Source organism: Ochotona princeps, chromosome 12 (assembly GCF_030435755.1).
Source record: "Ochotona princeps isolate mOchPri1 chromosome 12, mOchPri1.hap1, whole genome shotgun sequence".
Taxonomy (NCBI): domain Eukaryota; kingdom Metazoa; phylum Chordata; class Mammalia; order Lagomorpha; family Ochotonidae; genus Ochotona; species Ochotona princeps.
In genome coordinates, this window is record NC_080843.1 from 42,250,234 (window position 1) to 42,272,366 (window position 22,133).

General features: G+C 44.0%; 1 protein-coding gene across 4 annotated transcripts in view; it reads left to right on the top strand.

Moving 5' to 3' along the window:
- Nucleotides 1-7,834: 7,834 nt before the first annotated feature.
- The window catches only part of NAA16 (N-alpha-acetyltransferase 16, NatA auxiliary subunit), a 56,919-nt gene continuing 42,620 nt past the window's right edge, over nucleotides 7,835-22,133 (top strand). For 2 of the 4 annotated variants that reach the window (XM_004577452.3, XM_004577453.2), the window contains exons 1-5: nucleotides 7,837-8,051; nucleotides 11,586-11,670; nucleotides 14,129-14,233; nucleotides 16,018-16,175; nucleotides 21,472-21,606. In XM_004577452.3, coding sequence (XP_004577509.2) covers nucleotides 7,998-8,051; nucleotides 11,586-11,670; nucleotides 14,129-14,233; nucleotides 16,018-16,175; nucleotides 21,472-21,606 — 537 coding nt within the window. In that variant the 5' untranslated portion in view covers nucleotides 7,837-7,997. Of the gene's footprint in view, nucleotides 8,052-11,585; nucleotides 11,671-14,128; nucleotides 14,234-16,017; nucleotides 16,176-21,471; nucleotides 21,607-22,133 lie in introns of all 4 variants that reach the window. The other 2 variants (XR_009246388.1, XM_058670688.1) reach the window with 2 other exon arrangements.

Genomic DNA, 22,133 nt, shown 5'->3' on the forward strand with positions numbered 1-22,133 from the left:
GGTGCATGCATCATCAGAGTAGGTGTGAGTAGGTTGGGCTTTGCCTCAGCATCAGCTGGCAGATGCTGGCACGGGAAAAAAATTCTGTTATCAAATTGTAGTGGACCCAGTAAGAAAACAATGGGCACTTCCCTCTTGAGTTGCCACTCCCACTGGTGAGCATGAGAACCAGGACTGGGAGGCATGGCTAGACAGAGTAGCACATGCTGGCAGGTGTGTGGGCTGGATAGTAGGACTGGTTGGATTGAACTAAGTTTCAGTGCCCCATTGACATGTATGAGAGCTGAATGGAATGGAAAACAGACTGGACCAGTCTGCTGTACATACTGGTAAACATGGGAACCAGTGCAGGACGCAGGCCTGATAGGGGTTATTGTGGGTCTCTCCAGCTGGACTGTAGTTCCCATTGGTTAGTGTGAGGGCCAAGTATGTTGTGGGCAGGATCGGGCTGGGCTGCGACACCTGTGGTTTGTGTAAAAACAAAAAGGCTGGAGACAGAACTGTCCCAGCAATTGCATGTGCATAAGCTGATTGGGGCGACAGACTGTTCCATATCATGTATTGGTAAGCAGACTTAAGAATCAGATCTGGGATCACCTCAGGTGAAGTTTCTTTGAGGAACTGATACAGGAAGGAAGAAAAGAGAATATGGAAGTAATGGTTTCACCTTTGTTTCTGTAGCCCATGACCCTTTGCACCCTAATCAACTATATAAAAATCATCAAAAATAAAAATAATTAAAAAAATAACTATGTAACTCTATTCTATTCCTCAGTGTCCGTAACTTTTGTGTCAAAAGGAACTTTACAGATGTGGGCAAATATTTCAAGGTGGGAATATTATTATGTATGATATAGAAGGATCAATGTCATCACCAGGGTTCATATTACAAAGGAGGCAGTAGAGTTAGGCAAGATATAAGGAGGATGTGCAGGTCAGATAGAAGGTGCTATGTCTTTGAAGCTGGAGGAAGGAACCATGAATTCAGGAATGTATAGGTGGCCTAACAGGATGGAAAAGGCAAAGCCAACCTAGCGCAGTAGCCTAGCAGCTAGAAGGCCTTACCTTGCATGTGCCAGGATCCCATATGGGCACTGGTTTGTGTCCCGGCGACCCCACATCCCATCCAGCTCCGTGCTTGTGGCCTGGGAAAGCAGTTGAGGACGGCCCAAAGCCTTGGGACTCTGCACACACATGGGAGACCTGGAAGAGGTTCCTTCTGGCTCCTGGTTTTGGATCAACTCAGCTCCAGCCATTGCAGTGGCTTGGAGAGTGAATCGGCAGATGAAAGATCTTCCTCTCTGTCTCTCTGCCTCTTTTTTTTTTTAATTAAATTTATTAATTAATTACATTGTGTTGTAATTACATAGACTCTGGGATTCTCCCCCCTACCCTCCCCCCATGGTGGGTTCCTCCACCCCGCTACATAACCATAGTTCAAGTTCAGTTGAAATTTCTCTGCCTCTTTTTTGTCTGATTTTCCAATAAAAATAGGTAAATATTTTAAAAAAAAGAAAAGGCAAGCCCATCGTCTCCAGAACCTTCAGTGCGGCTATTAACGGGCTGCCTGAGATGCCCGTGTTTTTATGTCAGAGTGCATGGTTTTGAGTGCTGTCTCTGCTTCTGGTTCTAGCTTTCTACTGATGCAAGTAGTTGGATTCCTGCCACCCATGTAGGGGACTGAATTGAGTTCTTGGCTTCCGGCTTCAGAAGGCCCAACCCTGACTGTTGCAGACATTAGTGGAGTGAGCCAGTGAACAGATCTCTCTCTCTCTCTCTTTCTCTCTCTGTGTGTCTCTCTGTTGAAAATAAAAAAAGTTTAAAAATGGCTGTATCAAAAGTAGAGCAATTTGGACATGAACCCTTACCCTTATGGGATATTGGTGCCAGACAATAGAGGATTAGCACAGTATGCCACCACACCAGCTCCAATAATTACCTTGTTTATCTAGGTTTATTATCCATCTTCTCTGTTACAATAGAGAAAGAAGACAAAGCAAATGGTGAGGGGAAACAACTGATGAATGATAATTCAGGAAAAGTTAAAAGGCAGGGGATAAAGAGCTCCAAGGGAGAAATAAAGTGGCAGTTCTTCCTCAGAAATAAGATCAGGGGGGCCCGGCGCCATGGCCTAGTGGCTAAAGTCCTCTCCCTGAACGCACCGGGATCCCATATGGGTGCCGGTTCTAATCCTGGCAGCCCCACTTCCCATCCAGCTCCCTGCTTGTGGCCTGGGAAAGCAGTCGAGGACGGCCCAAAGCTTTGCGACCCTGCACCCGTGTGGGAGACCCGGAAGAGGTTCCTGGTTCCCAGCTTCGGATCAGCACAGCGCTGGCCGTTGTGGCTCACTTGGGGAATGAATCATTGGACGGAAGATCTTCCTCTCTATCTCTCCTCTTCTCTGTATATCTGACTTTGTAATAAAAAAAAAAAAAAATAAGATCAGGGAGATGAAGAATGGGAGAAGGTTGATTAGTGAGTACAGAATTACAGTTAGATAGGACCAGAGGTTCTGAGGTGCTGGTGCACAAAGGGTTACTACAGATCATACTAATGTACTCTATATTAATGAGTTATATACACATTATGTATTATTTATTTTACAAATTCAGAAGAAATAAGGAAATATTAAGTGTTTGAGAAAAGGGGGCAGGTGCTGTGTTGTAGCAAGCAAAGTTGCTGCCTGCAAATGTCAGCATCCCATATGGGAGCTGGTTCAAGTCCAGGCTGCTCCACTTCTCATGCAGCTCCCTGCTAACATTCCTGGGAAAGCAGTGAAAAGATGGCCCAAGTGCTTGGTTGGGGCCCTACACCCATGTGGGGGACTCACAAATTCCTGGCCTCTGGATACAGAAAACCCCAGCTCTGGCCATTGCAATAATTTGGGGAGTGAACCAGCAAATAGAAAACTCTCTCTCTCAACTTTGTCTTTAAAATAGCTAAATATATATTTAAAAAACATTTGACACACATATATTTACCCCAAATGGACATTACATAATGAATACATTTACTGAAATATCATATGCTGTCCAGTAAATATGTATAATTCTCACATGCCTATTTTTTAAAAAGATTTATTTATTATTTTTTATTACAAAGTCAGATATACAGAAAGGAGGAGAGACAGAGGGGAAGATCTTCCATCTGATGATTCACTCCCCAAGTGAGCACAACGGCCGGTGTTATGCTGATCCGAAGCTGGGAACCAGGAACCTCTTCCGGGTCTCCCACACGGGTGCAGGGTCGCAAAGCTTTGGGCCGTCCTTGACTGCTTTCCCAGGCCACAAGCAGGGAGCTGGATGGGAAGTGGGGCTGCCAGGATTAGAACCGGCACCCATATGGGATCCCGGGGCGTGTTCAAGGCGAGGACTTTAGCTGCTAGGCCACGGCGACGAGCCCAACATGCCTACTTTTTTGAAAGGTTTTTTAAAAGGAATCGAAGGCAAATGAGGTAGAAGAGAGAAAAAAGATTGGAAATCTGAGGTGGAAAACATTATGCAATTGGGTTAAGCTCTTTTCCCATCAGCCTTTAGTTACAGTTAAATTGCTTGTGGGAATAACAGTAACTCATGTAACTCTGCCAGCTGGCTGTGCAAGATACACTATGTTCATGGGGTAGAGAGAATCTCTCTCCAGCTCTGTTCTCCTTGGCTGTACTAGGCTTCGGAAAGCAATCACTGACTCACAGCACAGATGGCAAAAATGCTTGAGGAGTTGTGATGGTCTCTACAGATGCCTTTACTGCTAATTCCCTTAGTGTATGGCTGTGAAGGGAGGTCTATCCTGTCTGAAGTACCAGGAGGGTGCAGGGGAAGGGTGGTGGTGGTGAATGTCCCTGGTGTCCCCCGGGGGCCTCAGCATCTTCTTAAGACACGGTGAGCTCTGATTTAGACATTACTGCCCCACTCCAAAGGCTCTGAAATGAAGAAGTCTTAACTCCCATAACCTTGCTGTGGAACAAATTATAAAAATGTTACCGTTCTGGATATATTCCTAGGAGTGCTATTGCTCATAGCAGCACAATCAGTAATTGCAAAAACATGGAAGCAACCAAAATGCCCATCAACAGAGGATTGGATAAGAAAGCTATGGTTCATCTACTCCATGGAATACTACTCAGCTATTAAAAAAAACAAAATGCAGTTCTTTGTGGCCAAATGGGCCAAACTGGAAACCATAATGCTAAGGGAAATGAGCCAATCCCAAAAGGTTAAATACCACATGTTTGCCTTAATTTAAGATGATATGATGTTATGTATAACATGTTATGTTTTGAATGTTATATGTTGTGTATAAACTAAGATTGAAGTATAGGTGAGGTGGTCACAGAAGGTGACTGGGAACTCGCATTTACTTTTAACATGTTGGTTACTCATTACTATGTCAATTAATTCCATAATGATGTAAATTTTTGCTGATGGTATGATGGAGCTTTCAATTGACTGGGATAATACTCTGCTAGCTCTGTCTTCAGACCAGAGAGGGTATACCTAAGAAGACGTTGAACTTGACTGGACAATAAGATGCTGGACTCTATGTTTGGTATACGCTTGCAATGGGGGAATCTCAACTGAACTTGAGCTGTGGTTATGCAACAAGGTGGAGGAATCCACCATGGTGGGAGGGTTTGGGGAGGGGTGGGGAGAACCCAAGTATCTATGTAATTGTGTCACATAATACAATGTAATTACTGAAGTTAAATAATAAATATATTAAAAAAAATAAAAATAAAAAAAAATAAAAATGTTACCGTAATTCTATTTTCTGATGAATGTTGGAAATAAGATTTGACGCAGACAAAACAGTAAGTCAGTAATAAACTTATAACCTTAAGTTAGCCCCAGCTTTCTGGCTGTCCTTACATTTTACTCTTTTTTTCACTATTATTATTATTTATCATGGTTTACAGTAATTGAGAAGGATGCATGCCCACGTGGGCCTCTGATTAGGGTGGGAATGGAGGAAGGTTGGTGGGACAAACATTCCATTTTTTTCCCTGCTGTGTCCACACAGCCAGAAGGGGAGGGGACTACTCCTTTCAGTCAAACTACATCAGCAACTGGGAATGGGGGATAGTCATTTGATGATGTCTTAAAGACCTGATGTGGGGAAGAGTGTTCTGAGGGTGTTACTTGAGTAGTTTTGATAGTTCTGAGATATTGTTGGCTTTGTTGCACCAGGGTTGAGTGTCAGGATTAATCTAACAGACAATAAGAAGATGCTTAATGGATAAATGATTTTATTAATCTACATTGTCGTCATCATCCACACTTTCAGAATGGCGCCCTTTGCCTAGGAAAGCATAGCCTTTTGTACCCAGAAAGAACCCAGGTGCCATACAAAGCTTTCATTAATTCTTACCTTATGTGAAGCTAGCAATTCTTGGAATAGGGAGAAGACATGAAGACAGAGAATTGGTATGCTTTGGGTCATTACTTGTAACTCATGGAAAAGAAGAAGAAAAGATAGTATTGAGGCCAGGGACTCTCTCTTCTGTTATTTTTAACCAGAGGGAGGCACAAAGAAGAGATAGCACCAAGGAATTTGGTCTGCTGCTTGGTGTTCCAAGCTTAGATACAAGCCCAGGTGTTCATGGCTTGCAAATGGCTCCCTTGTCCACTGGTGCACTCAGCTCCTTCAGTTTAGAAAATCTTCCCAAGGTCTGTTGGCTGACCAAGTCCATTTTGGTGTGCCCACAGGCCCAGGAACATACTGCAAAGCATGGCCAGGAGAGTGGTCCAACCTGTTCTGCTTTCCATCCTCTGACAAGGTATTCCTCATCCTCTGCTGGCTTAGATGAACTCTTTATACACTTGAAGTCTCAGGCTGACAGCCTCCAGCAGCACACCTGTCTTTTTAATCAATTCTCCACCTCTCTCTTTTCACCCCTACTCTAGTCTAGGAAACCAAGGTGAATGGAAGAGAGAAGAGGAAAATTCCTGCTTTCTATGTCTGGAATTGAAGGCTGGCTTTCCTGGGAGATGCTGGGGTGGAGCTGATGGGAAAGGGGAGATTTGGCTTTGGGTATAAGGCAGCAAAATGCAAATGAAGCAGCTTGTGAGCTGCCTGATTTATTAGTGGTTAATGATGGATAGTAGGGCTGGAGAAGGCCCACTGAAAGTCTTAGAATGTAAATATTCCTTAGTTACAAAATACTTACAGTTGGCATTATTTGTTTCTCTTCAGTCCACTGCCCCATTTTTTTTTTAAATCATTGTGAATTTGCAACAGGAACTGAGATGAAATAAAGTGGTTTGAAGTGGCCAGGGTATATTTCCTGAAAAGCCCATGTTGTATGCCAGTCAAGGGATGGTTTGCCTGGAATAACAGAGCTTTGGCTCTTACCAAGAGTAAATTTTTGCTCCTGTGGGAGTGGATGAATTGGAAGCTATGGATATTCTGGAATGAACAGTGCCATACTCAACAAACAGTATGGGCAAGTGGTTCGGTAGGTGTGTGATATGAGCAGGAGCCTCTCTGCATTTGCTTGGCTGTCCTGTCAGGTTCACGTGCAGCTCAGAGAAGCTACCCATGCAGCCCTCCTTGCTAGTTCCTCTCCATCAGCCTGGGCAGCCTAGTTTCTCCCCTTCAGGATTCTCACTCTTATACTAACAGACCTAACAGTATCTTCTCTAGTTTAAAAGATTCCTGTGATATTTTCTCCCATCCCCAACCAACTCAGGTGAGAAGGAAGAAAAATCACAAAAGTGCCAGCCCAGTTTCATTATAGCCCAATAAAGGCAATTACCCAAGTTTCATAAAAAAATACACAAATTAGGATCCAGCACTTGTAAAAATAAAGGTTCCCAGGGGTGCGGGTGTGTTGCAACCGGTTACGCAGCTGGCTGAGACCTGCGATCCAGTATTGGGAGTTCCCATTCTACCTCCAACCCAGTTTCCAAAGTGCCTGGAAAGGCCATGGAAGATGGCCTAAGTTTGGGTCTGTGCCACCCCTGTGGGACACCAGGGTACAATTCTTGGGTCATGGTTTCAGCCTAGCCCTATCTCTTCCTTTTGGGGAGTGCGCCAGCTGATGGAAGATCTCTATTTCTTTGTATTACTCTGCTGTTAAGATAAACAAACGTTAAGAAAAAAAATAAACGTGGCCAATGTTCATATGCACCTTAATACCATGAGGTAGTACACATCTTCTCAAACTCGCACATCACTATCATCATGCTGCCTTTTAGGTACTGTAGAAAGTGGCCCTGGATGGCAGAGTCCTGGGTTTGCTCCTCCCTTCCTCAGCGGGCTTGTGTGAAAGCGAACAATTTGCGCAGACTTGGAGGATGAGTGGTCCCGTAAAATCACCAACAATTAAGTGCTCCAAACTACCAGGAGTGGTGCTTCCTGACCTTTTTTTCGAAAGTGCTTTGGAGTCAGGAGGTCTGCTAGGCTGGGAATACCATTTCGATCTTAAAAGAGTTAAATCTAGCGGTGATCAGCATCAATAACCCACAATGCGTGGGCGCTTCGCGAGAGAAACGCCGGAAAAAATGGACCTCGAACAGCTTCACCTTACAAGCCTCACGTCCACAGTCCACGCCCCGCCCTCCCGCCGCGTCGCCCCGCCCTCCCGCCGCGTCGCCCCGCCCTCCCGCCGCGTCGCCCCGCCCTCCCGCCGCGTCGCCCCGCCCTCCCGCCGCGTCGCCCCGCCCTCCCGCCGCGTCGCCCCGCCCTCCCGCCGCGTCGCCCCGCCCTCCCCGTGGATCGCCCCTCGCACGCGCCTCGCGCCCCGGCCCGTGGTGGGGCGGGACGTGGCTGCCATCTTGCCGTGCGCACTCGCTCCAAAACGGGCTTCGACCAACGCTGGTTTGTTTCACACCGCTATCCGTTTCCACTGCTGACGCTAAAATATCGCCCTGTCCTGGCTGGCCCGTCCCATAGCTAGGCCAGTGAACTAGCCCACTCTCCTCCGGGGCTCGACCCTTGGCAGCGGCCCGCCCCGCAGCCGACCCTAGCGAAAAGGGGTGCCCGCTTCCCGGTCGGCCGCGATGCCGAACGTGCAGTTGCCGCCCAAGGAGAGCAACCTCTTCAAACGCGTCCTGGTGAGTGGCTGGGTGGGGGCGGCCAGGGGGCTGGAGGCCTCGGGCCCCGCGCGGCGAGAAGGTGGGCTTCGCAGCCCGGTCTCGGCTCGCTGTTCCGCTGTTGGTTTGCCCGCGGCGACCCCGACTTCCTAGCCCGAGTTGGGTTCTTTCCAGAACCTTCACGCCGCCCCCCTCAGCCCCTGCCCGGGCCGCTCCCTGCCCTCTGCGGCGCCGGGCCTCGCCGCCTGCGGGCTTGGGTGCTTGGATGCTCTGCTTCGTGAGCGGCGGGGGCAGCGAGTGCGCGGCCACCGCGGGGTCCCTCGCCGCCGGGCGATGCTTGGGGGCCGCCGGACGCAGTTCTGTGGGAGGTCGCGGGGAGGGTAGCGAAGCCGGCACGAGCTGCCCTGGGGAGAATATCTGCCTGTTTGAAAATGCACCTCCTTGCGGGGAGGAACCTCGGTGTCTTGTCACACACCGCAATGCAGCTCGCGGCCTTGAGTCGTGCCTGCCTTGCCCGAGTGGTTCGGGGCAAGTGGTTGGTTGGTTTCCGAGCACGGCCTCCCGCGTAAGGGCCAGGGTGATGGGGGGCGCTGGCCGGCGCGGTGGTTCCGCAGCCTTGGCTCTCCTCCGCGCGGAGAAGGAGCCTTTAGACTTTCAAGACTAGATTTGTTTTTGGGCTAGTTTTGCTGCTTGGCCACTAGCCGTTGCTAATTTATCGTTCTAAGTGTTAATTGTCCACGGCTTATACAAATTCCTAAGTAGTTGTTATGGTTAAAACCCGTTAACCCTTCGCACTTGGTCTTCGAACTGTTAAAAGGATGGATGGGATGAAGATGTCAAGCCTTGACCTTCAGGTAGTGCTTAGTATTGAGCGAATAGTCAAAAGCCAAGTATAAAAACAAGCAAATGTGTTTAGCTGATAATAAAGCGTTGCAGCAGATTGTTCAACTGGGCTTTTTTATAATACCCTTGAAGTTGTTAATAACTTCTACTTTGACCCTTTTTTTATATCCTAATATTTTACACAGTGTGGAAGTGAACCTTTGGTTTGGTCCGTGTAGGGTTTTTTTTTGGGGGGGGGGGGCTCCAGGTAATCAAATGTCATTGGAAAACTATACATTATTGGTTTCAGAATTTTAAAAATATGTGTTTGAGTTACACACAGGGAGAGATGAGGTGGGGGAAGAGAGCTTCCTTCCTCTGGTTCACTTTCAAAATGGCTGGAACAGCCAGGACTGGGCCAGGCCCCAGCCAGGAGTTTCTTGCAGATCTCCCACTTAAGAAGCTGGGGCCCCGGAACGTGGACCATCTTCCATGGGCACCCACCATGGGGTGCTGGTGGCTTTACCTGCTACTCCACAACACTGGTCCCTGGTTTCAAGATGTTGGTTTTGTATCTAAAAATCACACTTTATTTACATGGGTTTCTTCTAGCTCAGATGCTGTTGTCCATAAAAATACTTTTATTCCTCTCAGGTTTCAAGAAAGCTAAAGGTGTTGCTGAGTTAACTTTATCCCCAAGCCAATGAGAGAATGCTGGGCATGTTCTTGTTTCCTTCTCTCTCTGCAAAGATTTGTTTTTATTTAGCTGAAAGGCTGAGTTGTTAAAGATTTTTCATCCTTTGGTTCATCCCCAGGTGATTGTGGTGGCTGGGATGAGCCAGGACTCGAGCCAGCTGCTGTTCCTTCCCAGGTGCAGGAAAAGCAAGCTGGATTGCAGGTGGAATAGAACTGGCAATCATCCGGGATGCTGGTGCTGCAGGGTGTAGCCTACCATGCTATAGCACAGTGCTGGCCCCAGGACTGTTCTTATGTGGATTTGTAATGTTTATTATAGGTTGCATGAATTTAGGGTGCTTGAAGAATGAATGATTTTATCCTTTCGGAGACCAAATTTCCAACACAGGAACTTTGGTAGATACATTTAAACTATACTCAAATCATAGCGGGGGAGAATGGGAAAAGATGAGATTTGTTTGTTTATTTGTTTTTTTGTGAGTGTGTTGGGGAAGGAGAAGGCAGATTGGCAGATTTTACAGAGAAACACAAAGATCTTCTGTCTGCTGGTTAACTGCCCAAATGGTCACAGTGGCCAAAGCTGGGCTGGAGCTGAGCTGATCTAAAGCCAGGGACCAGGAGCTAGGAGCTGCTTCTAGGTTTCCCACAGGGGTGCAGATCCCAAGGCTTTGGGCCGTCCTCCAGTGCTTCTCCAGGCCACAAGCAGGGAGCTGGAAGGGAAATGGAGTATATAGGACACAAACCAGCTCGATTTGGGGTATTGGTGCTTGCAAGGGGAAGATTTGCTAATTGAGCCATTGTGCTGGGTTCTGGGCCTGAGATGTTCCTAGTATTAGTGGCTGCCAAGGACAGGTGTTGTTAGCTTGGCTGATGGCATCTGAGGAAAAGAGGTGTTGCTGATGCTTTCTTTAGACTAATGATGGATACACCATGCATTGTTTTTGGAGTAAGTTTGCTGTTAAGCCGAACTACTTACCTATAGCAGTTTTTTTTCCTTCGATTATTTTTATTGGAATGACAGATATACAGAGGGAAGGAGAGACAGAGATCTTCCATCCACTGATTCACTCCCCAGGTGGCTGCAGTGGCTGAAGCTGAGCTGATACTAAGCCAGGAGCCAGAAACCTCCTTTGGTTCTCTCACGTGGGAGCAGGGCACCAAGGCTTTGGGCCATCCTCTACTGCTTTCTCAGGCCACAAGCAGGGAGCTGGGTGTGAAGTGGAGCAGCTGAAACATGAACCAGTGTCCATATGGGATCCCGGTGCCTGCAAGGCAAGAACTTTAGCCACCTGGCTTTTGGGCTGGGCCCAGCAGTTTTTTTGTTTTGAAGAAATATTTAATGGGAAGATAGAAAGAGCTGCTCTCTGCAGGGTTTAACCCCAGATGCCTGTAACAGTGGAGTTTGGACAGGGCTGAAGCCAGGAACTTGAGTCCCTGTCTGTGGAAGGGACCCAAGTACATGAGCTGTTACCTGCTGCCTGCCAGAGTGCACGTCAGTAGGAAGCTGGACTGGACGTGCACACAGGCACCTCCAGCACTGGATGCGGGATGCTGGTGTCCTAACAGGGCCTGCTCCAACAAGATTTTTGAAGTTTTGAGTTCAAGTATGTACATCAGTACAGTGGTGTTAGTGACACCTGCTTTAAGGAATTTTAAGAATTAGAGTAAGAGAGCAAATTTTGTACCGGCATGGGAGTACTCAGTAAACAGGATTTTTGTGTTGGTACATTCTTGAAGATTCAAAGAGTTTTAGTACAATTTTTAGTATTTGGTTTTTTCTGAATTCTAAATTGTCAATTTAATTTGACAGTTCTCTGTTTATTAAATGTCTTTAAAAATATGAATGTGAAAATGCTCAGATTCTAGAATTTGGCAAGGCATAAGTAACAAAAGTACAGTTATTGTTACAAGTGATTTAAAACTTTCATTACATAAATTTTAAACCTATGTTTGGCTCTTAAATATAGAATTTGAATAACTTAATGAAACATTAACTTCATTGTCTATTCATTTTATAACTTTTGTCTTATTTCACAGAAATGTTATGAACAGAAGCAGTACAAAAATGGCCTCAAATTTTGCAAGATGATTCTTTCAAATCCGAAATTTGCTGAACATGGAGGTATTGTCTTATCTGTGAGAGATTGCTTTGGGGAGATTAATTCCAAAATCAGATTTTATTTGAAATAGGGAGAGGTCTTTCATCTGTTGATTCACTCCCCAAATGGCCACAGCAGTCAGGACTGGGATAGGAGCTTCACATGCTTTCCCACGTGGATGCAGGGTGTGAAGGATTGGGTCATTTTCTGCTGCCTGCTTGGAGTAACAGGGAGCTGGATCAGAAGTGTAACAGCCAGCAGGTGGAACCTGCATCCATATGGGATGCTGGCACTGCAGGCCTGACTTAACCTCACTGTCTAGAACACTGGCCCGCAGAAAAAATTCTTAACAGTAAAAGAACCTTGTAGTTCTCCGTTATAGTGCATCAGTATTCAGGTTTTTTTTAGTTGTGCTTTTTATGCATTTACAAAGTTTTTTGAGATGGAGAGACACAGAATTTTTCTGTCCATTAATATGTTCCTGCAATAGCCATGGCTGGGCCAAGCCAGTGACAGGAGACTGCAGCTCAAGCAAGGTCTTCCATGTAGTTGTCTGGGACCCAAGTAATTTGAGCCATTTCTACCTCTCTGCCAGTGTGTGCTTTAGGGGAAGCTGGAATCAGAAGTGAAGCTGGAAACGGTTATGGGATCTAAGTGACATCTCAATGATTTTTTTTTTTTTAAGATTTTTATTGGAAAGTCAGATTTACAGAAAGAAGGAGAAACAGAAAGATTCCCTGTTCCCTGGTTCACTCCTCAAATGGCCACATTGGCCAGAGCTGTGAGCTGATCTGAAGCCAGGTACTAGGAGCTTCTTCCAGGTCTCCCACGTGGGTGCAGCGTCCCAAGGCTGTGTGCCATCCTGGACTGCTTTCCCAGGCCACAAGCAGGGAGCTAGATGGGAAGCGGAGCAGCTGGGACGTGAACCAGTGCCCATGTGGGATCCTGGCAGATGCAAGGCGAGGATTTAGCCACAGGGCTATTGCTCCTGGCCCTAAGTGACATCTTTAACTGATGTGCCACATTCTTACTCGTGTAAGAACTTTATTCTAGATTGTTTTTATTATGCTTAGGATTACACAGAGCATCTTTCTGTTTAGATGCTAAGTGGTTGGTTCATCAGTTGGGGGAAAATTGAGTGTGTGTTTGTGTAAGTATTTTTGTGTATTTGATTTTCCGTATTTGTAAAATTTCAGTTTATATCTTGGTTTCCTGGGTATGAAATTTGGACCATTTTTGTGATGTAGTATGAAGATTAATTAGCTTAACTAAAGTCAGTTGGAATAAATCTGCCCAATATGAAGTCTTTTTCAGTGTTGAATAAGTTAATTTTGAAATTGCGTATATCTCTCGGTTAAGGTAGTTTTTTTTTTTTAAAGATTGATTTATTTTGGGTCTGGTGCAATGACTTAATTGGCTAATCCTCCTCTTTCAAGTGCCAGAGTCCTATATGAGCACCATTTCATGTCCTGGTTTCTCCACTTGCTATTCAGCTTCCTGCTTGTGGTCTGGGAAAGCAGTAGAGGATGACCTAAAGCTTTGGGACCCTGCACCCATGTGGGAGACCTGGAAGAGGCTCCAGGATCCTGGCTTTGAATTGGTTCAGCTCCAGCCACTATGGGAGTGAACCTGTAAATGGAAGATCTTTCTCTAGGTCTCTCTTCTGAGTAGATCTGTGTTTCCAATAAAAAGAAAGCTTAAAGAAAAAAAAATTGTTTACTTTGAAATATAAAAAGAGAGAGACAGAGACATATGTTATGTACTCAGGTTCATTCCCCAAATGACTGCAAAGACCAGAGCTGATTCAGGCTGAAATCAGGAGCTTGGCACTCCATTCAGGTCTCCCATGGGTGGGTGATAGATTCCAGGTAGTTGGGCCATCCTTGCTGCTTTTCTAGACAATTAGCAGAAGGCTGGATCATGAGCAGAGCAGCCAGGACTCGCCTCTGCTGTGCCGTAATGCCAGCCCCTGGATCGAATAAATGTTTGTGGACTGTAAATAAGATAATTGATTACAGTTATTTCTACCGAAAACTGTACAAGCACGTATATGATTTGGGTCAGCAGGAATTACTTCCTGCCTTAATTTTTCTTTTCAGCAGAATATCAGTACCGTCTGTACTCTGAAGCATAGAAAACATTTTAGCAGTTTTGTCCCATTATATAAGGGGTTTCAGAAAAGGATTTGGATTAAAAGCTTTAAGCAACTGGTAAAGTGTAGTTTAACTTTTTTGTACTTGGAGAGAAGTTTAATTAGGAGATTAAAAAGATGAGTAAACAAACATTATTAAAAGTTTAATGTTTATATATGTTAGTACCATGTTGGTTATTCTCGATATAATGGAGAAGTGTTGTGGGGTGAGGAAAGAGGAGTAATACAAGCATTGGGGCAGTTGCAATCCTCCAAAGATGAAATATTAAGACATTGTTTAGAAAAATTGAGTCTTTTATATGTAAATAGAGCCCAAAATTCTTTTTCAGAGACTTTGGCTATGAAAGGATTAACACTGAACTGTTTGGGAAAAAAAGAAGCAGCATATGAATTTGTACGTAAAGGACTCCGTAATGATGTGAAGAGTCATGTCTGTATCCTTTTGCAGTAAATAGTTCAATTTCATTTTTATTTCCATTACTTCATTTTTAAGTTTCTTGTCACTACTTGTTTATTGGAACATTTTAAGGAAATTTGCTATAAAATGTGTGTAGTTGATTTATTTGCATTTAGTGTTAGAGAAAAGTTGCTTTGGAACTCTATTTCCTGTTCTAAATAATCACTCTAAGTTACTTGTATAAAATTTGTGTTGCTTTAACTTTTTGTAGGAGAAAAGTTAAAAAGCAATTTACTTTGAAACAAATTTTATTTAGTATTAAGTATATTGATTTTTAGCTTAATTTATATTAATATAGGGACATAACTTGCTTCACTGGATTTTTTTGTGTGTGTGTCTTGGGGCAGTTCTAGTTAGAAAAATTTGGAGGGATGCATTACTAAAATTGATTTCCATTTGTTTTGCCTATTTGTATGCACAGTATTTTCACATATTGGTCTAACATCTTAAGTTTTTAGGTATAATTCACAAAGAGTGGACATAGTGAACATGGGTAGTTAGCTTAGTGTTCTCAAAATACTGAATACTAATTTCTTTATAACAGTGCTTACTCTAGAGTGAAAGCAAGAGGGCATGTAAGTATGATAGTTTAGATTTGTTTAAGATTTATTTATTTTTGGGCCCAGCACCGTGGCCTAACAACTAAAGTCCTCGCCTTGAGCGCCCTGGGATCCCATATGGGCACCGGTTCTAAGCCCGGCAGCCCCACTTCTCATCCAGCTCCCTGCTTGTCACCTGGGAAAGCAGTTGAGGATGGCCCAAGGCATTGGGAACCCTGAACCCGTGTGGGAGACCTGGAAGAGGTTCCTGGTTCCCGGCATCGGATCAGTGCAGCACCGGCCGTTGTGCTCACTTGGGGAGTGAATCATCGGATGGAAAATCTTCCTCTCTGTCTCTCCTCCTCTCTGTATGTCTGACTTTGCAATAAAAAAAAATAAATATTAAAAAAAAGGGTTTATTTTTATTGGAAAGGCAGATATAAGGAGAGAAAGAGAGAGAGGAAGATCTTCCGTCCAATGATTCGCTGCCCAAGCTGCCAAAACAGCAAAGCTAAAACAATCTGAAGCCTGGAGTCGGGAGCTTCTTCTGGGTCCTCCCACACGGGTGCAGGGTCCCAAGGCTTTGGGCCGTCCTGGACTGCTTTCCCAGGCCACAAACAGGGAGCTGGATGGGAAGTGGGGCTGCCGGGCTTAGAACCTGTGCTCATATGGGATCGCAGTGCTTTCAAAGAGAGGACTTTAGCCTCTGCGTTATCGCGCTGGGCCCAGTTTTGTTTTGTGGTCTTTAATGTCACTAATGAATTAAAGGATAGTTGTTTCTAACTTTAGAATTAGCTGAATATAACCTTTTAAAAGATAATTGCAGTTTTTGTTTTATTATGTTGCAATTTAGTGTTTAAATATACAGAGAAGCGTAAGTAAATTTTCAAGTTGCTGGAGTCAAAAAGTAAGGGGTAAAGTAGAGAATGTGAAGAATTTTTTCAAGAATTTTCAAAGGTTTTTAGTTTTACTTCAAAAATGAAAACTACAAACACATAGAGAAGAATGGTGAATATTACTTCAGCTTTAAAAAATTAATAGTTGTCAGTCAAGTTTAATCTGGTTTCTTTTTTAATTACCTCTCATTGATCCTTTTCTTCTGACCTCTGACCTCAAATCATTATGAAACAAATCTCAGCTTAAATATAATTATGTTAATTGCTTTTCATAACAGTATAGTATGTTATAGGTTCTGTGAATGTCTGTTTCCTTAACTTAATAGGTTGGCATGTATATGGGCTTCTTCAGCGTTCTGATAAGAAATATGATGAAGCCATTAAGTGCTATCGGAATGCCCTCAAATTAGATAAAGATAATTTGCAAATCTTGAGGGATCTCTCTCTGTTGCAGATCCAAATGAGAGACCTGGAAGGTTACCGTGTAAGTACTTTAGCTTTGAATGTACCTATTTTTACAACAGATATATAAGTATGTGAATTTAGAATGAGGTGGGCATAAGCCAAGGTCCTGTATTTGTTCACTATAGGTGGCAAAAGGGAACGATCACTTCGCAGGTTTCCTCTCAGTATTACTTCTGGAAGTTCATTCACAGGATTTTTTAAAAAAATATTTATTTAGGGCCCGGCGGCGTGGCCTAGCGGCTAAAGTCCTCGCCTTGAACGCCCTGGGATCCCATATGGGCGCTGGTTCTAATCCCGGAAGCTCCACTTCCCATCCAGCTCCCTGCTTGTAGCCTGGGAAAGTAGTCGAGGATGGCCCAAACCTTTGGGACCCTGCACCCACGTGGGAGACCTGGAAGAGGTTCCTGGTTCCGGGCTTCGGATCGGCGCACACCGGCCGTTGCGGCTCACTTGGGGAGTGAATCATCGGACGGAAGACCTTCCTCTCTGTCTCTCCTCCTCTCTGTATATCTGACTGTAATAAAAATAAATCTTTTAAAAAAATTAAAAAAAATTTATTTATTTTTATTGCAAAGTCAGAATCATTTTAAAAATTTATGAGGGTGGGCCCGGTGCGATAGTGTAGTAGTTAAAGTCCTTGCCTTGTACGCACCGGGATCCCATATGGTCGCCAGTTCTAATCCTGGCAGCCCTGCTTCCCATCCAGCTCCTTGCTTGTGGCCTGGGACAGCGGTTGAGGACGACCCAAATCCTTGGGACCCTGCACCAATGTGGGAGACCTGGAAGAGCGCCTGGCTCCTGACTTAGGATTGGCTCAGCTCCGGCCATGTGGTCACTTGGGGAGTAAACCATCGGATGGAAGTTCTTCCTCTCTGTATATCTGACTTTGTAATAAAAATAAATAAATCTTTAAAAAAAAATTTATGAATGATATGTGTAGTGTGAATATGGAGAGTGAGCATTGGGTTAGGGGTTAAGGCCCCGGCAACTCAGAGTATCTGTGTAGAATTCCTAACTTCAGATTCTGATTGGTTTCCTGCTAACACAGACCCTGTGAGGCAGCAGTGATGGCTCAAGGGCTTGGGCTCCTGCCACCCATTCAGGAGACCAGAGTTGTCTTCCTCAGTCTCATCTTCAGCCTTAGTCATTTCAAGAATTTGTAGAGTGAGTAGCAGATGGGAGATTCTTCTTCTCAAAAAACTTAACAGATAGATCTCAGAATATTTGCACCTTTTGATTTCATTTTTACCACATACTTTTTTTTTTTTTTTTTTTACGATACCAAAGATTTATTTTTTTTAACACAGAAAGTTAGGGACACTTGCTTTTTCGAATTGCTTTTGTAGTTAAGCCTCAAGTATTGAAAACTATTTGATTTTTGTTTTCTAGAGAAACTAAAGTATATCTTGTGTAAAAATACTGAACTAGTTTTTTTGTGGTGTTAACACTTTAGATTTTGATAAAGGATGAGTCAGATATTTAGTTTTTTTTAAAGATTTTTTTTTTTTATTACAAAGTCAGATATACAGAGAGGAGGAGAGACAGAGAGGAAGATCTTCCATCCGATCATTCACTCCCCAAGTGAGCCACAACGGCCTGTGCGCGCCAATCCGAGCCGATCCGAAGCCGGGAACCAGGAACCTCTTCCAGGTCTCCCATGCGGGTGCAGGGTCCCAAAGGTTTGGGCCGTCCTCGACTGCTTTCCCAGGCTACAAGCAGGGAGCTGGATGGGAAGTGGAGCTTCCGGGATTAGAACCGGCACACATATGGGATCCCGGGGCGTTCAAGGCGAGGACTTTAGCTGCTAGGCCATGCCGCCGGGCCCTATTTAGCTTTTATAATAGAAATTTCAACACAAGAAGATAAACTAGGCTGCTTTACTAAGAATTGGTAAATATAGTGTGAGTCTTGGCCTGAATCAGTCATTCAATTGTTGAGATCACTTCAGATTACATCTTCAGTGCTCTGCTGTGGGTCTCCATGGGCTTTTCCAGTTGTGCTGGAACAATCAACTCTTGTAAGAGTTCTGTTTACATAAATCCTTTACTTAAAAACAAAACACATTGATTTTGAAAGGCAGAATGACATAAAGCAAGAGAGAGGCAGAGGTCTTCCATGTTCTGGTTTGCTTCTGAAATGACCGTGCTGATTGATGCTGGGGCAGGCTGATGTCAGGAACAGGAGCTGCTTCCTGGCCAAAGGTGCAAGCCCCAAACTTAGTCCACATCTTTTAGGTCGGTGGCAGAAATTCAGCAATTTGAGCAATCATGTATTCTGTCCCCAGAGTGCAGCATTTTAGTAGGAAGCTAGAATTGAGGTGGAGGTGGGGCTTGAAACCAGGCACTCCAGTGTGGGATGTGGATGTCAACAGGAATTTCCCTACACTGCCAGTTTTGGCTAAATTTTTGCAGTAGCCACAGGGCTTATGCTGAACTCATAACCACTGTAGTTTTTAGCTATGGCTGCCAACATGAGTGTGGTAGCAGAGTTAAAACCAGTTGTCTGTAATAGTGAGGCATAAAAATTAAGGACATTGATAAGACAGTGGTTGTTAAGCTGGGTTATAAAATAAGTTCTCAGAGCTGCTGGTGAGGGACCAGTGTTGTGCACAGGGTTTAGCCAACGGATGCTATGCTAGCATCCTATGATAGAGTGCCATTTTCTCGTCCCAGCTGCTGTGTTTCAAATCTAGCTGCTTCTGATACGCTTGAGAGAGTGGGAGTCTAGGCTTACATTCCTGGCTCTTAGCTTTGACTTGGTCCAGAGGTGACTTTTCTGGCCCTTTGGGGAGTGACCAGTGGATGGAACATCTCTTTCTGTCACTTTGTTGCTCTGTTTTTTCTTAAATCTTTTCAGAAAAGAGAAGAGCCAGTGATGAACAAGAAAGATTGAAGGAGCTGGTATTGTAGGTAACAAAAAAACGAGGGTAGAAGTGTCACTGAATGATACTGTGCCACATAGGTACTATGTTTAGAGAAAGATAACTAAGTGATTTCTGGGGTGGCAGTGAGGTCTAGGATGTATCTGGGGGAATAGTTCTCTTAAAACAAGTGGAGAAGAATATTAAAGTTGAGGAAATTATGCAACTTAGTTTTTAGATGGTTGATACACATGTTTTATTTGCCCAGAGATTAGCAGGATTTTGTGGAATGAAGAAAACTTAGACTTTTTTTTTTCCCCCTCTCCGTTTTCTGTGAAATGGACAGACAATGCATATGTCTGCAGTAACCGGGCTTAAGAGATTAAAGCTGGGAGCTGGGAACTCAGTCCAGGTCTTTTATGTGGGAGCAGGAATCCTGTTGCTTGAGCCATTACCCTTGTTTTCCAACTGCATTAGAAGATACTGGAGGCAGGAGCTAGAGGTGGCTACTGAACCCAGGCACTCTGATGTGGGATGTGAGTGTTGTTTTTTTTTTTTTAAGATTTATTATTATTATTATTGGAAAGCCGGATATACAGAGAGGAGGAGAGACAAATAGGAAGATCTTCCATCCAATGTTTCACTCCCCAAGTGAGCCGCAACGGGCCGGTACGCGCCGATCCGAAGCCGGGAACCAGGAACCTCTTTCAGGTCTCCCATGCGGGTGCAGGGTCCCAAAGGTTTGGACCATCCTCAACTGCTTTCCCAGGCCACAAGCAGAGAGCTGGATGGGAAGTGGAGCTTCCGGGATTAGAACCGGCGCCCATATGGGATCCTGGGGCTTTCAAGGTGAGGACTTTAGCCGCTAGGCCACGCCGCCAGGCCCAGGATGTGAGTGTTTTAACCACTTGGCCAAATGCCTATCTCCAAGGTTACCTCCTTGAAGAGGATCCCTTTGCTTACAGCGAAGGTTGTCTCAATCCATACCAACCCTAACCATCTACAACAGAGTCATTGAAGCTAAACACTGCATTGCAGGCTCCTTCATCAGTAGTATTGGTGTTTGCTTAAAACTTGGAGAAGGAGTAATTGAATTTTAAAAGGTGGAGTTTGTTTAAGGAGGTTTGGTTTCTGGGGGAAGAGAACTTGTTGCTTCTATGCAACCATGGGAGAATTGCTGGTGTTTTGTCCTTAGTGTTCTGATAGAGCTATGTTGTGGTAAAACTGTTGAGAGTTGCTGCTGGAAGGCCCAACGGGGGTTGGAGTGTTTCCTCTGACTGTGTCCCATTGGACTTGAGACCAGCTACAATCATGTAAATATGTTTTAATTTCATGTAATTGACAAAAGCTAGTGTTAGAAAAAGTTGTCTTGTAAAGTTATCAAAAGAAATTCTTGTTTATATGATTTCATAAGGCAGCCAAAGACATGGGCTCCAAGTACAGGTTTTCAGAAACAGCCTTATAGAATATTCTAGAATTTAATTCTTTCAAGTACTTCAGATCAATACAAAAAGTGGTTCTTATTTCAAAATCAGTATTCTTTCAAACTAAAAAAACCTAAAATAAATAGACAAACAACAAAAAGTAGAGCCTGGAATCTGACAGGAAAGAGCTGGCGTGGATTGGCTCATGCCTCGCTGGGTGGGACACAAAGATTAGTCACTCCTCACCATGGTGTTGGGGATTTCTCTGCACACCCCCGCAAAAACAAACAAACAAAAAAATGTTCTGCACCTTAATTGTCGACAAATGTCTTGTTAGAGTTACAAGCCAGTCTAGATTACCCTAAAATCTGCCAAGATCAGCAAAATTATACTTCAACACAACAAATGGCTAAATACTAAAATGAAATAGACACGAGACAGCTGACTGGTACCTTATAGCCATTTTAAGGTATATAGCAGTTCTGTATATAAAACTAAAACTGAAATGTCAATGTGCTAATCATAGGTTGTGGTTAAGAACTTTCTTTTCTTTTTTTTTTTTTTTTTTTTTTTGGTAACACACTGGTTACTCACAACCATGTTAATTCCATAATGTTGCAAATTGCTGTTGATGTTATGTCGGGACTCTTGGTTGAATGGGATGATATTCTGCCAGCTCTAACTTCAGACCAGAAATGGTCTCCCCAAGAGACTGTTCAACCCATCTGGACAATAAATAGCTGGACTTTATACTTGGTATATGTTTGCAAGGAAAGAATCTTGATTGAATTTGAACTGTAATACTGCATCAAGGTGGAGGAAGCCACCAGGGGGGAGGGGTGTGGGGTGGGATTCCCAGAGCTTATGAAACTGTCACATAATGCAAACTAATTAATTAAAAAAAAATAACATTACAAAAAAAAATCAGTATTCTTTGAAATTCATTAGCTGTTTGAGGCATTTTAAAAAAACTGATTAATATAAACATACGGAATGCTAAGTTTTTAAAAATTAAATTTTTCTTTTAAAAGGAGACAAGATACCAGCTTCTTCAGTTGCGCCCAACACAGCGTGCTTCCTGGGTTGGATATGCTATTGCATACCATTTACTGAAAGATTATGATATGGCATTAAAACTACTGGAAGAGTTTAGACAAACTCAGCATGTAAGAACTACATTTTAACATGTTCTGTTACCTTTGTAAGCTAAGATAGTTAACTTCTGAATTTCTTCCTGTCCATAACTGAGTCAGTGTCTTTGAAACGTATGGAAAAACTTGAAGTATATTCTGAAATAATTGGAAGAATAAGAAAGTAAAACTTGGTACAAACCCTGCTCCCATGTGTTATTTTATTTAATATTTAATTTTTATTGGAAAGTCAGATACAGAGAGGAGGAGAGACAGAGAGGAAGATCTTCCGTCTGATGATTCACTTCCCAAGTGGTGCAACAGCCAGAGCTGAGCTGGTCTGATGCCAGGAGCCTCTTCTGGATCTCCCACATGGGTACAGAGTCCCAAGGCTTTGGGCCGTCCTCAACTGCTTTCCCAGGCCACAAGCAGGAAGCTGGATGGGAAACAGGGCCACTGGTGCCCATATGGGATCCCAGTGCATGCAAGGCGAGGATTTTAGACACTAGGCTACAAAGTTGGACCTGGTTTTTTACTTAAAAGGCAAAGTCTTCCATCTGCTA